This window comes from Lissotriton helveticus, chromosome 11 (assembly GCF_964261635.1).
Source record: "Lissotriton helveticus chromosome 11, aLisHel1.1, whole genome shotgun sequence".
In the NCBI taxonomy this organism is placed as follows: Eukaryota; Metazoa; Chordata; class Amphibia; order Caudata; family Salamandridae; genus Lissotriton; species Lissotriton helveticus.
Window position 1 is genome coordinate 1,021,130,002 of NC_136072.1, and position 21,450 is coordinate 1,021,151,451.

A 21,450-nucleotide genomic window follows, 5' to 3' on the forward strand; every position below is an offset into this window, starting at 1 on the left:
TCTCTGAGATCCATATTCTGCTGCTCATGGTACTTCTTTTCATTTTAATTTTTGTGGGCCCCTCAAGAAGGACCTTGTATGCAAATTGCTTATAGGTTTGCATTCTACCTTTATCAGTATTCTCACCTTGCATTGTGACCTGCCTCTATATTTTCTGTGTTCTACGATTATTAAAATCAGATAAAACATTAAAATACAGAGAATAAGTGTAGGAAAATGGCCCTCTTGGCATGATCACCCCAACTTATTGGACTGATGCTGCTGGTGTTTCGACTCGGAACACTGGGACTATGATAACCAGACCCCAGTACATGTGCTCTGACCCCTAAATCATTCAGAAACTGGCTATACTCCTAATTGGCATATTTAAGTTATTACACTACCTATTGATCATTAGCATATAGTGCCAACTGCACCCAGGGCCTTTAGGTTAAGCATAGGCATCTCGACTGGGCACAGGAACTTAATTAACATCAAAGAGGACTACCCTGTCGCAGGCAGATGTAAGTAACACCCAGGACTGCCCTATCCTTTGTCCCTTTGGTCAGCCAACCATCAATCCCAATGGAAGACGAGCTGCCCCCATAATAGGTTTTAGGAGACCACAGAGGAGGGGTTACTAGTTTCCTGGCCACAACTCTATGTTGGGCACAGGGACTCTGCACAGGAGAAGAAAGATTCTACCATGTTAAATTTAGATAGAGAGGGGCATTGTAGGATTGTCCACAGTAGGGCACAAAGGAACTGCTGCAAAAGTGGGAAGGGTTTGCCCTGGGATTTGTTTACCTATTAGTTAATGAGGTGCCATGAGTCACACGCGGCTACCAGGCATACATGTGGCACCCTCGGCATCCTCTTCAGAACACAGCACATTTGGAAGACAGAAGAAGGACTGCACCTGCTGTTGAGAACTGTGAGGAGACCTCAAAAATTGGACCTGCACTTGTACAAAGAACAATGAAATAGACTCCAAGGAACAGATGGATGATTTCCTGTTAACATATAGGGACACACTAAGCTGTTAAAAGCCCTTCTCTTGAAAAGGCTTGCTGACCAGTTCCAACTGGACCTGCCATTGACCCTGCTGGTGCCTTCTACTAGAATGGTTCATCAACCCCAAATACATTTACTGAGCTCCTGGGAAACTTGGCTGTGTAAAAGTGTACTCCTTCTAACATACTGAGAAACCTGAGACTTAAAAAATCTTTGGCTCCAGGGACCTCTGGAGGGAAAGGGACTAACCTGCCAAATCAGCCTGACAAAGGTGCTTTGCCTCTCTGCCAAAGATTGAGGCTGCTCTGGACTTTTTCACAGCATCAACTCCATTTCAGTGGGACATTGCAGAAAGTATGTTCAGTCTTGTAGAGCCATGTGGGTTTACAGCTCGCAGCCTGGTCCTGCTCGAGAAATCCAAGCTCCGAAAAAGTAACTTAGTCTGAAAGTAGAAATCTTCACTAGGCGAAGGCGCCAAAAGTAACCGACCAGTGAGAGACCTTCCTTGGGTGCGAATTTTTAATTTCTCCAGCTCATAAATTTCCTGCCAAAAATCAACAGCTTTACAGGGACCTTGTTTGATGGCTCTCTAACCTCATCAAGCCCTTCTCACCAGAGCTTGCTGCCTTTCCCTGCTGTGGATTTTTGACTTCCATTTCAGAGACTAAGCCACAAGGTAAAACTTCGGACCAGATCGAACCTAGTTTATGTATCTGACCTGTGCTCCATCGCTTCAGCCTTAAATCTTGTGTAGGTCCTTGGTCAAGCACAACCAGATGACCGCGATTGGCACTTATAGCTTTTTGGTGATGTTTTGATTTAAAACGTAAACAAATTGTACACTTTTTTTGTTTCTTGTTTTGTTCATTCTCTATTTTTATTAGCTGCAGTGGGATATTTATTATGCTGTGTTTTTGACTTTTTTGCTGTTTTGGTACTGCTAAATGCATCAGACATTTTTTAAGATAAGCCTACCTGCTGCTCTGTGCCAAAGCTACTAGAGGTTGAGCTCAGGTTTTAATTACTGACACCGTTATTGGGCCTAACAAGAACAGTGACCTTAATACTTTAGGTAGACTGCTATCCACCCTAAATAATAATCAACTTTCCCAAAATAAGCATGACTGAGCTGCTTATAATGGCCACAGATCCCTGATACATAAATGCCTATTTGTGCATTTAGTATTTTGTGTTTCTAGAGAAAAGCCAGATTGTTTTGCCGAATGCCTTTTCAATGCTCGGTCTGGAGTGAATAGCCAGGAATTCTTTAAACAACATTTCAAGTAAAACTAGGCATTATAAGTGAATATTGTTTTTTAAAAGATTTGTATTTATTTTTTTAGTTTCTGTTTTTAGGTCGAAATGGACCAACTTCTAATGCCTTAAAATATTCAGAAGTACCAAATTAATTTTCACCACCATCATCAAGTTCCTGATTTACATGGAGAAGGAATAATCAGTTTGTCACTCACTTACATACGTAAACACAGACACAGTAAATGATTTGTGATGTATGAGATGTGGTAACCAAGTAGAGGTCAGATTGTCACCCTTTTTTTTATAACAAAGCCTATAAAGAAGGAAGCATTGTATCTTGTATCATGTCCACAGGGAGTGTTGGAATTTCAGATCAAAAAGTATGGCATAATAATTGCTTGAAACTTAAACAAAAGGAATAGAGAGTATTTAGTAAGCTGTTAGGGCAGTATAGAAAGATCAAACATTTTTTAAGAAAAGGGTTGTATGGAGGGGGAATATAAAAGGAAAATACAAATTGCAGTCGAAACAAATAAAACAAAAGACCGTTATACTCACCAATATAATCATTAGATTTTCCAATATCATAATCCCAGACTGAGATGTCTAGTTGCTTCTTTGCAAGATCATTATGTTTTACCTCATAGAAAAACTCCTGAAAATGAAGACCGAGAAAACATCACATGTACTATAATCCCAATGCAGAAAATATATAAACTGACGCATTTCGTCAAATCGCGTAAAGATAAAATATGCATTCACGAGGAAATTCATACACAATTGTATCGTTAGATTTGTAATATACTAGTAATCAATGAAAATAAGTGCATTCTCCTAAATGAAGAACATACAAGAGTAATAAAAAAGTGCATTTGTGTTAAAGTTCCAGACTATGAATATCTAGGGATGTGTTATTAAAGCAGATACCCAAACCCTGGTGGTGGGTACAGTGCCACACTGGATCCACCCTTGGGGAGGGTCTTGAAACCCTCAGTATTCAAAGATGCACATACCTTCAGCACAGACGCAACCGCCAGTCTTGCTGCGAAGGCGTAAACCTGTGCATCTCCACTGTACCACTTCCCAAAGGGGGCACTATATTTTTACCACCTCATTGGTTGCAGAATTTTGTGACATTTCCAAGGGTCTGAGATTGCCCACATGCATGTGATTTATTTCCAACCTGCTTCCAGGCAAGGGGATAACCTTGTATGTAAGGGGAGACAGTCATGCATTGAGGTATTACCTCATCTGCAGGGGGATACGGTCATGCAAATAAGGCAATGTCATCCGCTATAATAAGGGGTGCAAGTCTAATGTTGCAGACGAGGTTTTGTGCCCCCCTACTGGCATGAATCTACACCCCTGCAGTGAAGGTTGCTCTGGGCACTGATTTGATTATCTGGATCCTGGTGTGTCACAATACTTCTGCATGACCTTTCTTTACAACTGCAATGCTACTGTGCTTGTGTACCTACGTTAACTGCATATTGCTCTATAAGACTGATGTGTATTAAGTATTGCCATAACCACTTGAGTTGTAACGGCCTGACAAGTGAAACAGTATTCCTACTCCACCCATACACCATTTTCGGCTGAAGCAGGATTATATATTTGAAGATTTTACCACATACCACCCCAGCCCGCCAAAATCTAAGCACAGTTCGACTTGCAAAAAGCATGGACAATCATGCCATGGTAAATGGCTCAGTAATGGGGAAAGCATGCAGAGAAATATGCAGCTATTAAACATTCTGCGTGTTATTCCCCAGTATCAGGTCAATAGTCAGAATTGCACGGTAATGGTGGGGTATACCACAATGCACCAATAATTCTGAATGCACGGTTATCGCCCCGCAGTTAGGGTGCACCGCAAGATGTACTCCCGAGGCGGTAAAACAAAAGGCTCTGAATTTCTGTTGTAAATTGAGAACTGAATCTGATAAATGTATATTAGATAAAAAGTGCTTTAATCATGAAATCCGATGACATGGGTAGAAGCCTCAATGATTATACCACAGATGTCTCTACTCAATATTATTATTCTCTATGACTGTCAAGCCCCACTCTACTTTACATAACGGAGTTTCTGAAGAAGGTTTTCAAGACCAAACTATGTCCCAGACCACAAAATTTGTTTGAAGACTTCTGGTTAGGGAAGCGTGCACTAGGAATGGTTTTGTACCAAACTGAGGTCCAGAGAGCATTGCTCAAAATGAGCTTCGGTTTGGATTCTCAGAAAAGTTATCTATCTTCAGATGGTTTCTCTACGCCTTACTTTCTAAACTCATGGGGTCTTATTGTAATGCAAGATAAAATGCGCATTTGCAAAACACCAATGTTTCCAATGTTTATAAGTGACAACTATGACATTATGTAATCAGATTCCACATTTGTTAAGTTCAGACTTAATCATGCAAAAAGCTTTGTGATTTTTTTAACTTTATTTTTTTGGTGTGTGTGCCTTTTTCAGTATATTAGACTGAGACCCCAATTCCTGCTCTACATTATCTATAATAAACTGTGCATGATAAGTTAAGATTTAGAGAAGTTGTAGTCTTGGGAGGAGATGTGGTTTATTGATTATTTTCCGAGCAGTGACACTAACTCCGGCAATACTATAAAAATGTATTCATGTATATCGTGTGTAAGTGAAAAAAGAACTCTGTTAGCTGTTGCATGTTCTATACTAATCAATCTGAGTTTCTACAGTCCAGCTGCAACAAAACCTTCACATACAAATAATATTGCATTCTATATATGTCCCCATGCATGAGATGCTCCTACTCCAACAGAAATAAATTCATAGTATAGTGCTCCACTACCCTTAAACTAGAATGCTGCCTAATCAAACATATATTACATTTTGGTTCAGAAAGAAATGCTTTTGTACACCATCAAAAACAAAACATGCTCATGAAGGAAGGAAAGAGGGAAAGAAGGAAAAAAGGAAAGAAGGAAGGAAAAAAATGAAAGAAGGACAAAAGGAAACAAAGAAAGAAAGAGAGAACGAGAGAACGAGAGAACGAGAGAAAGAAAGAAAGAAAGAAAGAAAGAAAGAAAGAAAGAAAGAAAGAAAGAAAGAAAGAAAGAAAGAAAGAAAGAAAGAAAGAAAGAAAGAAAACATCTGATGAAGGGGCAAATTCTGATGATCCAAGGCATAAATCTGCAAGCTGTAGGCTTTCCTTGATGCTGTTGACCAATCTTTGCTCTCACAAGTATGGGTGCATATTACATTACTTGCCAATTTTCTTTGCACACTTTGAGGAAGACATATCAAAATTTAGTTCTGCTCAGCCTCTGGCCACTAACGACCACATTTATCCTTAAATCGTGAAATATCACACCAGTTCTTAACATGGATTTTGCGGTCAACTGGGGTTCCACAGTGCCTACTCAGAGGTCCCTCGAAAGTTTAGAAAATAAATAATATTATCAGATTAATAAAGTATATCCTTAAATTGGATATTGTAAAACGCTCAGTAAATGTGCAGGAATTTGAAACTGGAAACTAAAAATGAAGTTGGTATCCTTAACTTGATTAGTGAGAGCAGAACATGGATAGCAAGCAGAATCTAGTGTGGATGGTTTGTGGACTCAACTGAAACTAGTATGTGCTGAGAAAGAGAACTTGGATTAGGAGCAAAAAAAGACAAAGTGATGTACTAGAAGACATCTTTAAGAAATAAAGCCAAATTTAGAAAAGCTGCAACCTTCTTATTAAAATTAATATTTCGATTTTTGAATCTTTTTTGGGTTGTGAATGAAATGGCATATTTCCAAAAATGTGTATGTTCAACGCATATCTGTTTCTATATTTTTGTGTTTTGTTTTGTGGTTCAAATTGTAGAAATTGCATATGTGTGGGTCCTCGGCTTCCACTAGTGACGACTTGTGTGTCCACAGAGAAGCTGAAAGGTTAAGAACCACGGACATATGAAGTGTTATCATGATGCATCTCTTTGGAGTCGCTTATTCTGACTGTCACCCGTAATGTTGGTACTGCATCCCATTGACAGGTAAATCAATTTCAGAGGATAATATGATGTTAGAAAAAGGGACTAGATTGGAACTGAGAAAAGCCAATACAGTCAAAGCCATGCACAGCTATGAGCAACATGTAATAGTTTTAGAGTCTCATATGAGCACCATGTAGATCAATATTGGGAAAAACACTAACTCTGTTTTTCTAATCCTGTGGGAAATAACATGGGAATACGCCACCGGTTCATCTCCTGTCATGGGATCAAGTTAGTAATGTTGTTACCACAGAGTGACCATAAGGAAAGACTAATCTTAGATTAGCAGGCGTACAATCCTTCTGGATGGCACGTTAATTCACTTCTTTCCTAGTTATTACATTTTTTCTTCAGAAACAATGTTTTCGACCAAACGCCTTCTAGGCAAACATGATTACTACATGTGTTATTACATCAGCCCTAAGAAAGAAGGCCGCCCTTAGCAACTGCAGTCATGCTAGAAAGAGCAGCAAATGACAGGGATTATATTATCAAACAATGCCAAAGTAAAATGAAAGCATGACATATGGCAGCGGACAGAAATCAAATAAATGACAGACCATGGATGGATGATTACTTTTCTTTTAGCTGACCACCTGAATGTGCTGCTTTCAACTTTTTAATTCTCATTTAGTTTACTGTGTTATCACTTAGACCTCGTGGCTTATATCCAGAGGCTCTCCTCCTATCATATGCTATTGTCTCTAAGTATTCTTGGGCGAGTTACATCTTGAAAGCCTTAGGAAAGGAAGCACATATTGTGGGCCTTATATTTTGCAGAATTGGCACTCGGACGAACCATTCAATATTGTGGGGCACCTGCAATCCCAACCTACACCATAATCCATAATATCGCTTAAGTTGACCTGGTAGTTTGGCACTTGCTGAACTAGCCTCCTTGGCCACCAATAACCTATGGAAGACAAGATTGCAGGAGACCCCATTTTCGCCTACTCCACCCCTGGAATCTAGCCATTGATGATCGCTGGAAGTTCCCCCAGAGCCTGAACTCCGGTAGCCCGCGACAGCGCTCCACCCCGAAAAAAACAGGGAACAGTGCTAAAGCACGTGCAATAAAGTACCCCTTTTTACTCAACTTCTCTATCAAATGTTACGAATACTACCATCAATGGCCTACAAAATGGCCGGAGTAAGGTACTAATTATGTAATATATTTTGAGGCAGATTTAACTTCCTGTATGTTTTTGAAAAACCTGCTTGACGTTTTTAACAACTCTCTTTGTTGGTCACCTTCTAATTTTTTCTTTCAATCCATCTGAAGGCACCAACTTCTAGAGTTCAGCAGCTCAAGGAGAAGCTTGTAAATTCTGGGAGTCTAGGGAGCAGATTTACTAAACTTTTGTGCAGGGATTGTATTGCGCCACAAAAGAGACACAAACGGCTGCAAAATATTTATTTGGGATTTGCTTACCTGCTCAAATCTCAATCTGCGCTAGAAAGTTGTATGGCAATAATGCAGATCAGTGCTTTTTGCTGCTTGCATTACCTAGCATAAAGGAAGCATTCAATGGATGGTACGTGGGCCTTCCCCGACAACCACCCAGGGTTTTTGATAGAAAGTCCTATCTAATAACCATGATAAACCAGGCTTTGCGCCCTCAATAAGGACTCTTTCAGACAGGCATTCTCTAAGCTTTTCTGACTTTGCAGGGGTGCTGCGCTACACAGCACACATCCGAAATGAGAACATTTCTAAAATGTGTCTAAACATAGTATTTTTCACTCAAAGAGTACCCTTGCAGTACAAAATCTATGTCTAAGACATGGTGCAGATTCTTTTGCACAAAGGTGTGTGTGACGCTAGGGATTCTGATTATGCCTGACTGTGCCCCAGCACTAGGGAAGAGAGCAGGAGTACCATATCTTAGTAGAATTGGGGCTGTCCTGCTCGCTCCCTTTCAGGCAATGCTTGGCAGCATTATTTCAGGTTGTAAATCTGCTATAGTTATTGGTCACTCATTGCTCTCTGCAGCAACATTCAAAAGGCATTAGGACCAGAATTTCCCCTCAATTAATTGACGGATTAAGTATCCAGTGTCACACCTGTGCATAGTACAATCCACTGCCTTCTCCTAAACCATAATCTCGTTTCATATGGACAAATTGTTCTGTCCTTTTAAGAACATGTTCACAATATCCATGCAGTGCCCCTACTTCTGGCTGCTGAAAGCTGCTCTATCTAAACTTGGCGGTGATTGCTCATTTCCAAAATGTGGGTCAAAAGAAGACAGAAAACCAGTTAAACCTTTCTTAACCCCATCTCACCTCTGACTTGAAAGGGATTCCTAGTGACTGAAAAGATGTACAACTCCTTTGCTTTATCCATTCTCTTAACCCACAGTATCTTCCATAAATGGCAAGTAGCTAATGCCTGATCTGCGAAGCATCATTGACTCATTACGAGTGGGTAGAAATTTCTGTTTTCAACAGTTTGTGGTAATTCTAGACATGTATTGACCTACAAGGTACAGGTGGATATGTGGCTGAAAAAGTGTTCACAATTTGGAAAACAAATATGCATAAACTCAGCAGGAAATATCACTATTTTCATGTTATTCATTATTCCATATGAAACTATGGTGGATAACTCATAATCACCCTGTAATTCCAGGGCACAAAATTACAGAAATCCCAATACAGGTAATTCTGGGTTGAGTATTACAACTCGAAATTAAATGCCAACTAACGATGGCATTTAATTCTTGTATGCTCCTTACACCACTCCAACAAATACCACAGGTGAGAGTCCGAATAATATATTGCATTCCCATTCCTTCTTCCGCCTTGCCCAAAACACGTGTCTAAGCCCTCTCTTGGGTCTCTTTACACTGTGAATATAGTTAGTACACATCTGCTGAATCTGATTGGTCCACACAGGAGTACAGATGGGAAAAGCTAGAAAGAGGACTGATACCTTCACCGATTATCACGATCTTGATTGGCACCATTCAGCCTACCCATGACATTGGCAAACTGTGACATCGCTGGAGGCAGAAGATAATTTCCTTAATGAGCCCTGGAAGATTGGTTCATGTATACAGCATATATCATCTGCCGCTGCAGACTCACAACTGTACAGGGTATATGTTTAAGTTCAGCATCTCTAACAAGGTCATATTGACCGTAACCCCTTTGCTGCTAGGCCTTCCCCTCCTCCCCCCCGTGCGGAGTCTTTTTTTGGCTACTTGGGATAGTTTGTGCTTAAGCCCCTGTAACCTTTTGTCCATACAAGTATCCATGCCAAATTGTTGTCCTTTTCAACATCCTGAGGATTCTAAAGGTACCCAGGCTTTGTGGATACGCCGGGTGGGGACCGTCAAATGAGACAAAATACAGCTAAGTTTTGTTTTTGGGGCGGAAAATGGGAAAAAGTTGCTGCAGAAGAAAGCATCTGTTTTTTTCCCAGCAAATTTTATCAATGAATGGTTTGTGGTGCTAGAATCACCATCTTGCCAGCTTTCATAAAGAGGCAGACTTTTGTCAGAACACCAACATTTCTACACAGTTTTGGCATTTTACTGGGACATAGCCTATTTTTCCAATTATTTCTGATTTCAACCTCCTTTCAGTTAGTGGTAGAAATGGGTATTAAACCAATAAAAGATCCCGGACAACTATACATTTCTGAAAAGTAGACAGAATTCAAAATTCAGCAAGTTGTCATTTGTGAAGTTCCTTAAAGAATTTCCTATGGAAAATACCAGTTGAAATAAAACATTCAAATTTAGTTGAAAAAAAACAGCCATTTGTGCCTAGGTGACCTGTAACTTCTTCCAACTATGGCAGATATTTGAAAGCAATATACCATTAAGTCTGCGGGACCCTTCTGGTTGCAGGGATATATAGGACTTGTAGGTTCACCAAGAACCCGAGTTACCCTGAGCCAATAACTGACCTGCACCTTGCAGTGGTTTTTCATTGTGTACTGGGTATGCAGCAATTTATTTGGTAACATATAAAGAGTGAATAATAGGTATCAAGGAAACCTATGTATTTCAGAAATGGAAACATCATGTAGAGTTTAGAAGAGGTGGTTATTTGCCACATCTCTGAATTTGTGGGTACCCATACGAGCATGTGAATTAGAGGTCATTTTTCAAAATGACTTTATTTACACACTGCCTTACATTTGTTAGGCAGACATGCATAGAAGAACAATTGATAATAACACTAGTTCTACTAGTCTGTGTTCCCCTAAATCTCCCAATAAAAATGGTTCCTCACTTGTGTGGGTCAGCTTTGCACCCACGACAGGAAGAAGCACAAAAGACAATGTGGACACATCACATTTTTCCACTGAAAACGGAACCATTTTTTGCAATACGCCTAGCTGTGGATTTGTTTACAACAAGGGGTGGTGATGGACAGAGTCTCTGAATTAAGCAGAGTACTCTCACCCAGTCAAGAGATCAGGGCTAGATCCAACACCGTTTTTTAGCTCATTGCACCATCCCAGTTTCAGAACCTGGCTGTATGCAAATTAGTCTGTCCCTGGCCCAGTGCATCATGGGAACAGGGCAGACCAGACTACAACAGCCAATTCTTACACTGGGAAGGAAACAAGCTTCCGGGGACCGGTTTCTGCCATTTCAGGCGTCTTCGGCCCGGCTTGCTTGAATCCTGATGGTGCAATGAGCAAGGGACTCACATCTGAGTATACCCTTCCACGCTTAGGGTGGACAAAATTATTTACAACAAGGGGTGGTGATGGACAGAGTCTCTGAATTAAGCAGAGTACTCTCACCCAGTCAAGAGATCAGGGCTAGATCCAACACCGTTTTTTAGCTCATTGCACCATCCCAGTTTCAGAACCTGGCTGTATGCAAATTAGTCTGTCCCTGGCCCAGTGCATCATGGGAACAGGGCAGACCAGACTACAACAGCCAATTCTTACCCTGGGAAGGAAACAAGCTTCCGGGGACCGGTTTCTGCCATTTCAGACGTCTTCGGCCCGGCTTGCTTGAATCCTGATGGTGCAATGAGCAAGGGACTCACATCTGAGTATACCCTTCCACGCTTAGGGTGGACAAAATTATTTACAACAAGGGGTGGTGATGGACAGAGTCTCTGAATTAAGCAGAGTACTCTCACCCAGTCAAGAGATCAGGGCTAGATCCAACACCGTTTTTTAGCTCATTGCACCATCCCAGTTTCAGAACCTGGCTGTATGCAAATTAGTCTGTCCCTGGCCCAGTGCATCATGGGAACAGGGCAGACCAGACTACAACAGCCAATTCTTACACTGGGAAGGAAACAAGCTTCCGGGGACCGGTTTCTGCCATTTCAGGCGTCTTCGGCCCGGCTTGCTTGAATCCTGATGGTGCAATGAGCAAGGGACTCACATCTGAGTATACCCTTCCACGCTTAGCTGTGGATTTGGGCCCTGGCTCAGCCGGCACCTAGGGAAACCTAGCAAACCTGTACATTTTTTAAAATTAGACACCCAGGGAATTCCAGGATGGCGTGACTTGTGTGGCTCTTACCAGGTTCTGTTTCCAGAATACCTTGCATACTTCACAATTTGCCTATAACAACGACATTTTCTTCACATTTCTGTGATGGAAAGCGCTGCAATCTGTGGACAGCCACAAACTCCCAGCCGCCCAGCATTTCTCCAAGTCTCCCAATTAAAATAATACCTCTCTTGTGTGGGTAGGCCTAGTGCCCGAGACAGGAAATGGCCCAAAATTCAAAGTGGACACTTCACATGGTACCACTGAAAAACTGACCCTTTTTTTTTGCAATGTGCCATGCTGTGGATTTTGGGCCCTGGCTCAGCCGGCACCTAGGGAAACCTAGCAAACCTGTAAATGTTTGAAGACTAGACGCCCAGGGGAATCCAGGAAGGGGTGACTTGTATGGCTCTCACTAGGTTCTGTTACCCAGAATCCCCTGCAAACCTCAAACCTTGTAAAAAAAGCACATGTCCCTCTCATTCTGGTGATGGATGGCTCTGGAATCCATGGGGATCCACAAACTTCCCCCCACCCATCATTCCCCCAAGTCTCCTGATAAAAATGGTACCTCACTTGTATGGGTAGGCCTAGTGCCCCGACAGGAAACAGCCCAAAGCGTATTGTGGTGACAAAATTATCAATCACTAAGCGACCTGGTTTTGAGAGGCAGTCACCAGCATTTTTTATCCTGCGTTCGGCGGCCATCTAGGGAAACCAACCAAACCCCGGCAGTTCTGGGAACCAACGTTCGCCCAGCTCTCCCAATGAAAATGCTACCTCACTTGTGTGAAAGTGAAATGATCCCATTTCACTTTCACTTTCAATGTAATTACGTTAGTATGCCATGCATGCCGATCGTCATTACATTAAAATAGAAAAAATGCCTTGGGCAGTTGGTGAAGCTCTTCCTCAGCTCCAAAGGCAGAAAAAGAAAAAGGGAAATCCCTCTGCTGTAAACTGCAGAGGGATTTCCTGGTTGTGTGCCGAGGATGGAACGGTTACTTCCTCAGCACACGACCACCGTTGAAAATATGGAACCGTTCCGTCCTCAGCACAGAACTGGTTAACCCAAGGCACTCTCCTAAAGGATTTAACACCCTGAGTAGTACTGGCAGGAAAGAGGCCTAACACATCAGCAAGACTGTTAAACCTCACAGCCTATGAGGTTCTTCCCCCATATGTTTTGCCTTTCGCCTTCATTTTAGCTGATCTCGTTTTTGTTGGCTTTAGGACTCTGTGCACTTTACCACTGCTTATCGGTGATTGTGCTCGCTTCTTTAAACATAGTAGAATTGGTAATTGGTACATTTAATTTACTTGCATGTCCCTAGTAAAGTGGTTCAACATGTACTCAGGGCCTGTAAATTAAATGCTACTAGTGTACCGGCAGCACTTATTGTGCCACCCACTAAAGTAGCCCTGCAAACATCTCTCAGGATTACCATTGCAGCCTGTGTGTGCAGTTTTAAACTTACATTTCGACCTGGCAAGAGAAAACTCCAGCCAGGCCAAATCATTCCTTTTAAAATATATGTCACTCATAGGGTGGTCCCAACAAAGCCCAGAGGTCATGATGCAGTGTACTTAAAAAGTTGGACATGTACTTTTCAGGTTCCCATGTTTTGGTAGTGAAAACATCTTAGATTTCTTTGCTACTGTGAGACCTACCTTTCCCATTGGATAACATTGGCTTAACTTATTACATGTAATACGTGATAACTTTCAATTGGGAGCAGGTAGGAAGGTCTAAGTTTTTGTGCCCTCTTTAATAGTAAAGGCAGACTTTAAGTCACAATTCTGAAAATGCCACTTTTAGAAAGTTGGCATTTTCATGTCGTAAGCACTTGGTGCCAGCTGCTTTTATCCTGGGTCACATAACTAGGTATAGCTGGCAGTTGCCCATTGTGTATTGCTTCCAGACAGTCAGACAAAGAGGAATCGGTGGTAGCAGGATGGGCCATCTCTGACTTGATGAGGGGGAGGAGCTTTTACCTACCACACTTACACTTCGGCTCTGCCTGAGCACACTCAGAAAGGATTTGACTCTAGTGTATAGTGACCCTAGACAATCTGGCACCTGCGAAGAGAGGCAGACAATTCCAAACACCTCTGGAACCTTCTCCTATTTCAAAGTGGGCACCAGGTACAAATATTGGGCCCTCAGTTCTAATTCTTCTGCACACCTATGGACTTGTGGAAGACTCAGGACTGCTATACTACTCTGTAAGAAAAACTGCTAATCTGTTGGCATGCTTTCCTGATGCCTGCTGGCCTGCTGCCTGAGTGAAGGACTGGACCTGCATCTTGAACCCAGGACTACCAGAGTGACTCTAAAGGCCAGTTGGCTATCCCCCTGATCAGAAACCTCAGGAAAAGAACAGAATAGGCTTTCTCCATCTTGAACCCAGCACTTGGACTCAGTCCCCTGTCCTGGACCCTTGGAAGTGGACCTGAAGGTGCTCTTCCAGTCCAGCTGTGGTCCTGTGGGCAGAAATGACATAGGGCAGCTCATCTCACCGCATTTTTGCTTTGGAACCGATGCAGGGTGACATCTCCTTGCAGCTCCGCTCCGGAACCACCGCTGCGCAAGGCATTCCAGATGCAGGACTTCGCATCGTAGTCCCTCTGAAGTGTCGCTGTAAGACATATCCTCAATGCAGGGCTCCGCTTCACAAACCCCTCATCAACAGCATCCTCGATGATGACCCAGGCACTCGCATCTCAACCTTACAACTCCTCAGACCTGCCGTTCTGAGACGCATTCTCGACATGTTATCTTGTGTGCTCCACAACCAGGATTTAAGGTACTCTTGTTCAGGAGGCTTACCTAGGTCCATGTAGCTGGCCCATGCTCCATCCCAGTTGGCCTGAACTTGTGACTTTGTCCCGATCCGGCGGTGCCAAATAACCACAGTTGGTGCTTTGTGGTTTTAGGCACTATTTTCACTTAAATCTTTAAAACTGCCTATCTCGGGTTCTATTGATTGGATCTTTGTTGTTTTGGGTCAAGTAAATTATTGCTGTGGGATTTATCTTGTGCTATTTTTTCACTTTATTACTCTTTGAAGTGCTGCATAAAACACTGACGCAATGCCTCAAATTTAAGCCTAACTGCTTTTGTGCCAAGCTACCCGAAGGTAAAGCACAGGTTAATTTGGGTTTGCTTGTGTTTCACCTTGACAAGATTTGTGTGTGCTACTTTAGTATGATTTCACCCCCCCTCCCCATCAACCAGCAGCCAAATTTCCAAATTAGACCATTATAAAAAAACACATTCCTTGTACAATAATGGTTCTTACTGAAAAACATTTTCCTGGAAAATTCAAATCCCACCTCATTAAACTCTGGATTCAATGTTTTCTTTTTGATCTGTGTCTTAAACTTGGATTTCTTCCCAGTGTCAGGTTTCAGCCACCTTGGATATAAAATTAGATATTTTAGAATTTGAAACAGTTTGTGGGTAAAAGAAAATGTTGATAGTAACATAGGAAACATTCTAACAAAAATTTAACAGGAAACAGATTTCCGACTCATGCAGTGAAATAATTGTTTTAATAATAGTTTTCAAATAAATCATTGAATTCAGTACACACAAGGGTCACTCAAATAGCCTACAAGTTCAGTGAGTTGTGAATACTCTTATCATTATGGAGAACGCCATATATATATTTAAATTAGCAGTGCACTGAAATTTCAAAATTCTAATAGATTGAATGAACACACATGTACATAACATGATGGGCCCAATTCACAAAATCAGTTACTCTTTTTCTTTACTTAAATTCGAGTAGTAAGCCTAGAGTATGACTGACTTACTCCTGAAGTTCACAAGTAAAACAGGAGGACATGAAGAGTAAATCACATCAACTCATACATCAAACTTTGGGAATCAAGACCCTTTTAAGGCTATGGTTCCCTCTTGCTGTGCCTCCTTACAAGTCTACACCCAGTGAGCAGGACCATAATATCAGTGCAGGCTCAGAACTGATGTCCAATAATCCAAACCAAACAATGTAAACCACCTAGGAGGTATCAAGGTATGTAATCAATCACTGCAACTGACCCACAGAGCTTCAAAATCTTCATTCTCAGATTTCTACAGAAACAAAGCCAGTCTTCATTACAGACCATGTGATCCAGAAAGGTTAGCACATGGACATGGTCACAAAGAGTCATTCGGAATTGCTGTAAATTAACAGTAATAATTTGATCCTGCCACCAACAAAAAGGTTTTTGCAGCCAAAACTGACACTTTTCGCCAAAGTTGCATGTTGGAATTTGACAATGAAGGGAAATTCCCACCTGCTTTACAAGTCAATTTGTTTATGACAATCATTACAGTTTGCCTTTCATTAGAGTGTATGTGATCACTTGCAAGTGTAAAAAGGTATTGGCAGTCATTTAAGCTTTGAAAGACTTGAATGTTATGGGAGTATTTGTTAAACATTATCAGTTTGATGAAAATAAATTACATGCAATAGGCAAGACAAATCTCATCTAGCGCTATACTCTCAGATCACTGTTACCTTCCAGTGGAAAAGCTTAATCTAACTAACAACAAGATATAACTAATTATCTGAGAGGCAATGTAAATTCCTCGAACCTTGAATATTTAATAGAAATGTATTTTTATTGTCAAGGATGAATGTCCAATTTGACATGATTCCACATACAAAATACATGACAACCATGATACATCATAAAAAATAATTGGGAAATAAATTGCTTCTTCAGGACTCGAATATCAAACTCTCAAATAATAAGTCCCACTGTAATGGACAGATCAGGACATATAATCTTGAAGAGCGAGATACCCCTATCAAGGAAGATAAAGATATTGGAGCAAGGCACTCAAGATAGTTCTATTGGTATTCATAAATAAGATATCTTCAATTGGAAGATCAAATAATTGAGCGGAGTGCCTAATGATATCATCGGTGACAGTGAAAATTCATTTCTTTAATGTAATGTACATGTGGAGGTAGGCTAGATATGGTAGGTAGGCTAGGTATCGTAGGATGCTATTTTATTTTTTGGTATGGTATTTTAAGTATGTGGGTAGATAAGTAAGTTATGGTAGATGAAGTATTGTTAAGAAGCATATTGTTGAGAGTTATGTATTGTAGTTATGGTATGTAGGTACTATAGGCAGGCATATATGGTCATTACAGTAGGTAATATTGCTAGGTAGGGTAGTTTAATTACGGTGGGAAGTGCTGGACTTGGTCCTATTTTGCAGGGTCATCCCAGAACTTGTTGCCTTCCTCCTGTATTTTATCTGACCTACTTTCGTTGGTTTTATGACTCTGGGAACTTTACCACTGCTAATCAGTGCTAAAGTGCATGTGCTCTCTCTTATAAACATGGTAAGACTGGTCTACATCGGTTTGGCATATTTAATTTACCTGTAAGTCCCTTGTACAGTGGAATCCCATATACCAAGGGCGTGAAAATGAAATTCTACTAGTGGGCTTGAAGTGCTGCTTGCATGATCCACCGAAGTAGCCTTTCAAACCAGTCTGAGGCCTCTGCCGCAGCAGAGCCTGCACATGAAGTTTACGGCCGCAGTGACGTGGCATGCAACGCGGTTGCCATGTCTAAGACTCCCCTTTTATGACATATAAGTCACCCCTAAGATAGGCCCTAGCTAGCCCTGTGGGCAGGGTACTGTGTAGGTAAAAGGTGGGACATGTGCATTCACTTTGTGGCATGTCCTGGTAGGGACAAACGGCCTATTTGGTTTCTCACTGCTGTGAGGCTGCCCTCACATAGGTTTGCATTGGGGAGTCCCTGATATGTGCTTCAGTGTTAATTTCTGATATGACAGGGGTAGCGTGGTCATGTTTGGTATGTTTGGAATAGTAGTAATAAATCCTGCTTATTGGTGAAAGCGGATTTGTCATTACTATTTTAGAAATGCCACATATAGAGAAGTGTTGCGTGATCATTGTTTTGAAGGTCTCGTGTTTCATGCATATCTCTATTGGAGTACTTTTTCCTGTCAATACAGATTTTATTGATATCCAGTGGTAGCTCTCATTTTTTTTTTTATAAACACAAAACTTATCTGACATATGTCATGGCACATTGCATAGGATTAACATAATTTTAAAAGAAAACAGATTCTCACCAATGCAAATGATGACACACAAAATAGTAAGTAAATAGAAATAATACAATTATACAAAGAGAAAAGGGAATAAAAAAAGGAAAGAAATCATGGATAAGTGCCTGAATATATTGCCAAAAAAAAGTACAAACTTCCTTCTACCCCATAACATATGCGCAGAGGACTCCATATTACACAATGCCAATATCCTGGATCGCCAGTTGAAAAAAGTGGGGGCCTTCGGGCCCATCCATTGAGATATGATGCACAGATGTACCATGGCCATTGCAATAAACAAAAAAGGCAGTCACATATCTTGGCCTCCCCAAACCCCCCATTAGCCTTGTTACCCAGAATTACCAAATCAGGGGAGAGAGTGACCGTGATTTTGAGAACCTTAATTAGAAAACACACCACCTCCTGTAAGAACTTTGCTAGTCTCGGGCATGAGTAAAACATATGAATCGTATCGGCAGCTGACGCTCTCCTATCTGATGTTTTTCCCAGATGATGACCCTTAAATTATTTACGGGTTGAAACGCCGTCGACGCCAATATGTGGCCTGAAACAAAGAGGATACATTTTATGTTGTGTGTTTCTGTATTGTTTCAACCATGTTTTTGTAGTTTCCCTCAGCCGCGTCCTGTTTGTTTACAAATGTCAGTGTTCATCAGTTCATCAGTTTGTGCAACCTTGTGAGCGCCATTACTGTTTCATGTAAAAAAATAACTATGATAATACATTTTCTAAATCTAAAGTGATTATTTGTACATGGGTTTTGGATGTTTTACTAGTTGGTTAGCACTAGCCTTTGGGCTCTTTCTTTTCTTTCCCTTTTCCTTTAACTGAATGCTACTAGGATTTAGTTTCCTTTGTTCGAATTCCTTCTTATCTCAAGCACTGTACTTGAACCATTCTTTGGATTCCAGTATTATTTAACCCCTGATTCAGGTTCTAGGGTTGCCCCTACTGTTCATAACTACTTATACAAGTGGACCTTTCTGTGTGGTTATAAGTCTTTGTCCCCTGCCTGGATGTGTATTCACCGCCTGGTTTAGACTGACAGGAGAAAGGGTATGTGCATTCACTTTAGACAGTCACAAGGGGGTTGAGGTGTGTCTTGCCTTTCATGGATGACTCAGCGCTAGGTTGAATAGACCTTGGCTGCATTTATGGTAGCAGGAGGAGTTCCCCTTGCACCTGAATAAGCCTGGCCTGTATTTAGAGTAGTGGAAGAGTTGCACCTACACATGAATAGGGCTGTGCTCATTCTGCCCCCAGTCTGGGGCCTGGGCTTGAGATGTAAATGAGGGTGAGGTGCACTTCTAAACAGTGTTTGAAGTGCCCCCAGAACAAAGACTTTGGAACTGTGTGTACAGGGACTGTGACCTCATGAAAAGAAGAGACACTGTATGGGAATGTAACAGACGCTGCTGGCTGTACAGACTGCCAGGAAGAACCACCATTGTACTTGATTGCTTGGAGTGCTGACCTGCTGCATGTTGGGTGCAGAGAAGGACTGCCACTGTTGCTAGTGACCTTGGTGCTGGCCTGCTTGTGCCCTGTTGCTGGTGCCCCTAGTGTTCTCTGGGGACTGGGCGACTCCCTCCCTGTTCCAGCCTTAGTTTTATTGATGGCATGTGATTCTGGAAGCAGCCGGTCCTTCCTTCCTGCTGGCATCAGCGCGTGTTGAGCGCGTCTGGGGTTGCCCTGCCAGCAGTTCCTTATGCCAGGACGGTATCAGGCACTGCTGGGAATCGAGTGTAGCACGTGAAAGCACACGGATTCCCTTCTTACCTTGCAATCAGTGCCCCGGTGAGCTGCAGGCTCATTGGTGCCGCCGGGGCAAAGGCAGGCATCCACTTTTGTGCCCCCTTCAAGGAGAGGAATCCCTATGTGCAAGGAATTCCCCTAGGGGCAAGCGCACTTCCGAACACCTACACCAGGAAACGGAAGCCGAAACCTTGTCCTTGACCGCCCAAGCCGCATCGAGCCGACAGGCAGCTGGGGACCGTAGGGAGAACCGCAGAAGTCGAGCCGCACCCTCACAACCATGGTGAGAGGGAAGCAGGGGCATTTTTGGAGCCTTTGGTAGCGACTGACCGGTGACTTGCGCCACCTGCTACTGAGAGCAGCAAGGAGCTGTTGAGGCAGAGGAAAATCCACTGAGGGCTGGTGCGAGGACCCGGCCAAGTGGCTGCCGATGTCCCAATGAGCAGGAGACCTAGAAAGGTCTTCCCACCCTACCTCAAACAGAGTGCGAGTTACTCTTTGGGACATCCATTGAAGGGCATACCTGTTGGGAAATGACCCGACCCCCCCCATACTTTGCAACCACTTGCAGCCGTACCGCCTGATCATAGCAGCTGTGTGATTACCTACCACAGGGTGGCACAGAGTGGCCATACTAGCATACTTCTGCATCGCATATGGTCACTGCCTTCCCGGTCCCGAGGGGCCATTATTGGCAAAGTGATTGTGTAATCTATGTGATGTCATGACAAGTGCCTAGTGGCACAGTGATTGATGTGATTATGATCTAAAGTGTTTTATGTACAATACAAAGAATATTTTTATATAACCTTGTGTGTAGTCTCTTTTTGTGGTGTGCCTAGTGTATCGCTTGTGTGTGTGTGTGTTGCATGAATGCTTTATACATTGCCACTGGGATAAGCCTGGCTGCTCTGCCACGCTACCAAGGGTGTGAGCAAGGGTTATCTTAGGTGTATAACTCCCTTACCCTGACTAGAGTGGTGGGGCCTGCCTGGCTTAGGTGCATACTCTAGCCAACCAGAAACCCCATTTCTAACAGGAAGATATAGTAAGTAAGTATGGGAAGGAAAAACATGCAATTCCATGGAGTATTGAAAAACAGATGAAAAAATGTGTTTCCTGATGTCAGCAGTGGAAGAATACAACTCATCCAATAAACATGGTAAAGAAGAAATATTTCAGGAGTGGGACCAACACAAGAAGAGGGAGGAAAGCCAATGAGAAATTAGCAAGAGAAAGCCCACACTATAGCTTTTTATACTTTTTTTTGATGCACTGAAGACAAGAAATCTCTCAACAGATAGGTTGAGACGTGAAAAGGGGACTGTGAGTTGAAGCTGCAAAAATGTGACGCACAGTGGTATTGTATGTTAAACTGTTTATTCCGTGAGGAAATTAATACCAACCTAAAACTGTTTGGCCTTACTGTAGTATGCAGAGAACTGCTTGATAAATGTTGGTGCTTAACATTGTGGCTAAGGCTATCATAATGAGTTGTGCTATTTCAACTGGAGCGATAACTCTGGATGAAATAACGTGAAACACAATTATAAGTGTGTCAGGGCTTCATAACTCCAGAACTGATAATTTGTTGCTTGGAGACACTGGGTATTTTATAAAAGGTGTAGGGACTGGGGTTGCAGGAAGCATTGCCCAATACGTGAGTGGCCGCCATTTTAGATGATTGGGACAATACAGCAGTCCCCAATACATCCTCCATTTTCCAAGGTTGTGAATAAGGAGGATGACAGTTACTGGCTCAGTCCCCCGTACTCAGTCAGCTGTTTACTTTTAAGCAAACAGCTGATTTCTCAACTCATCC

At 42.1% G+C, this 21,450-nt stretch overlaps 1 protein-coding gene across 1 annotated transcript in view; it reads right to left on the reverse strand.

Moving 5' to 3' along the window:
- Positions 1 to 21,450, reverse strand: part of RPH3A (rabphilin 3A) — a 1,088,002-nt gene that overhangs the window by 53,560 nt on the left and 1,012,992 nt on the right. The window contains exons 18-19 of the mRNA XM_078667417.1: positions 15,080 to 15,161; positions 2,809 to 2,905 (exon numbers count right to left, since the gene is read on the reverse strand). Coding sequence (XP_078523543.1) covers positions 2,809 to 2,905; positions 15,080 to 15,161 — 179 coding nt within the window. The remainder of the gene's footprint in view (positions 1 to 2,808; positions 2,906 to 15,079; positions 15,162 to 21,450) is intronic.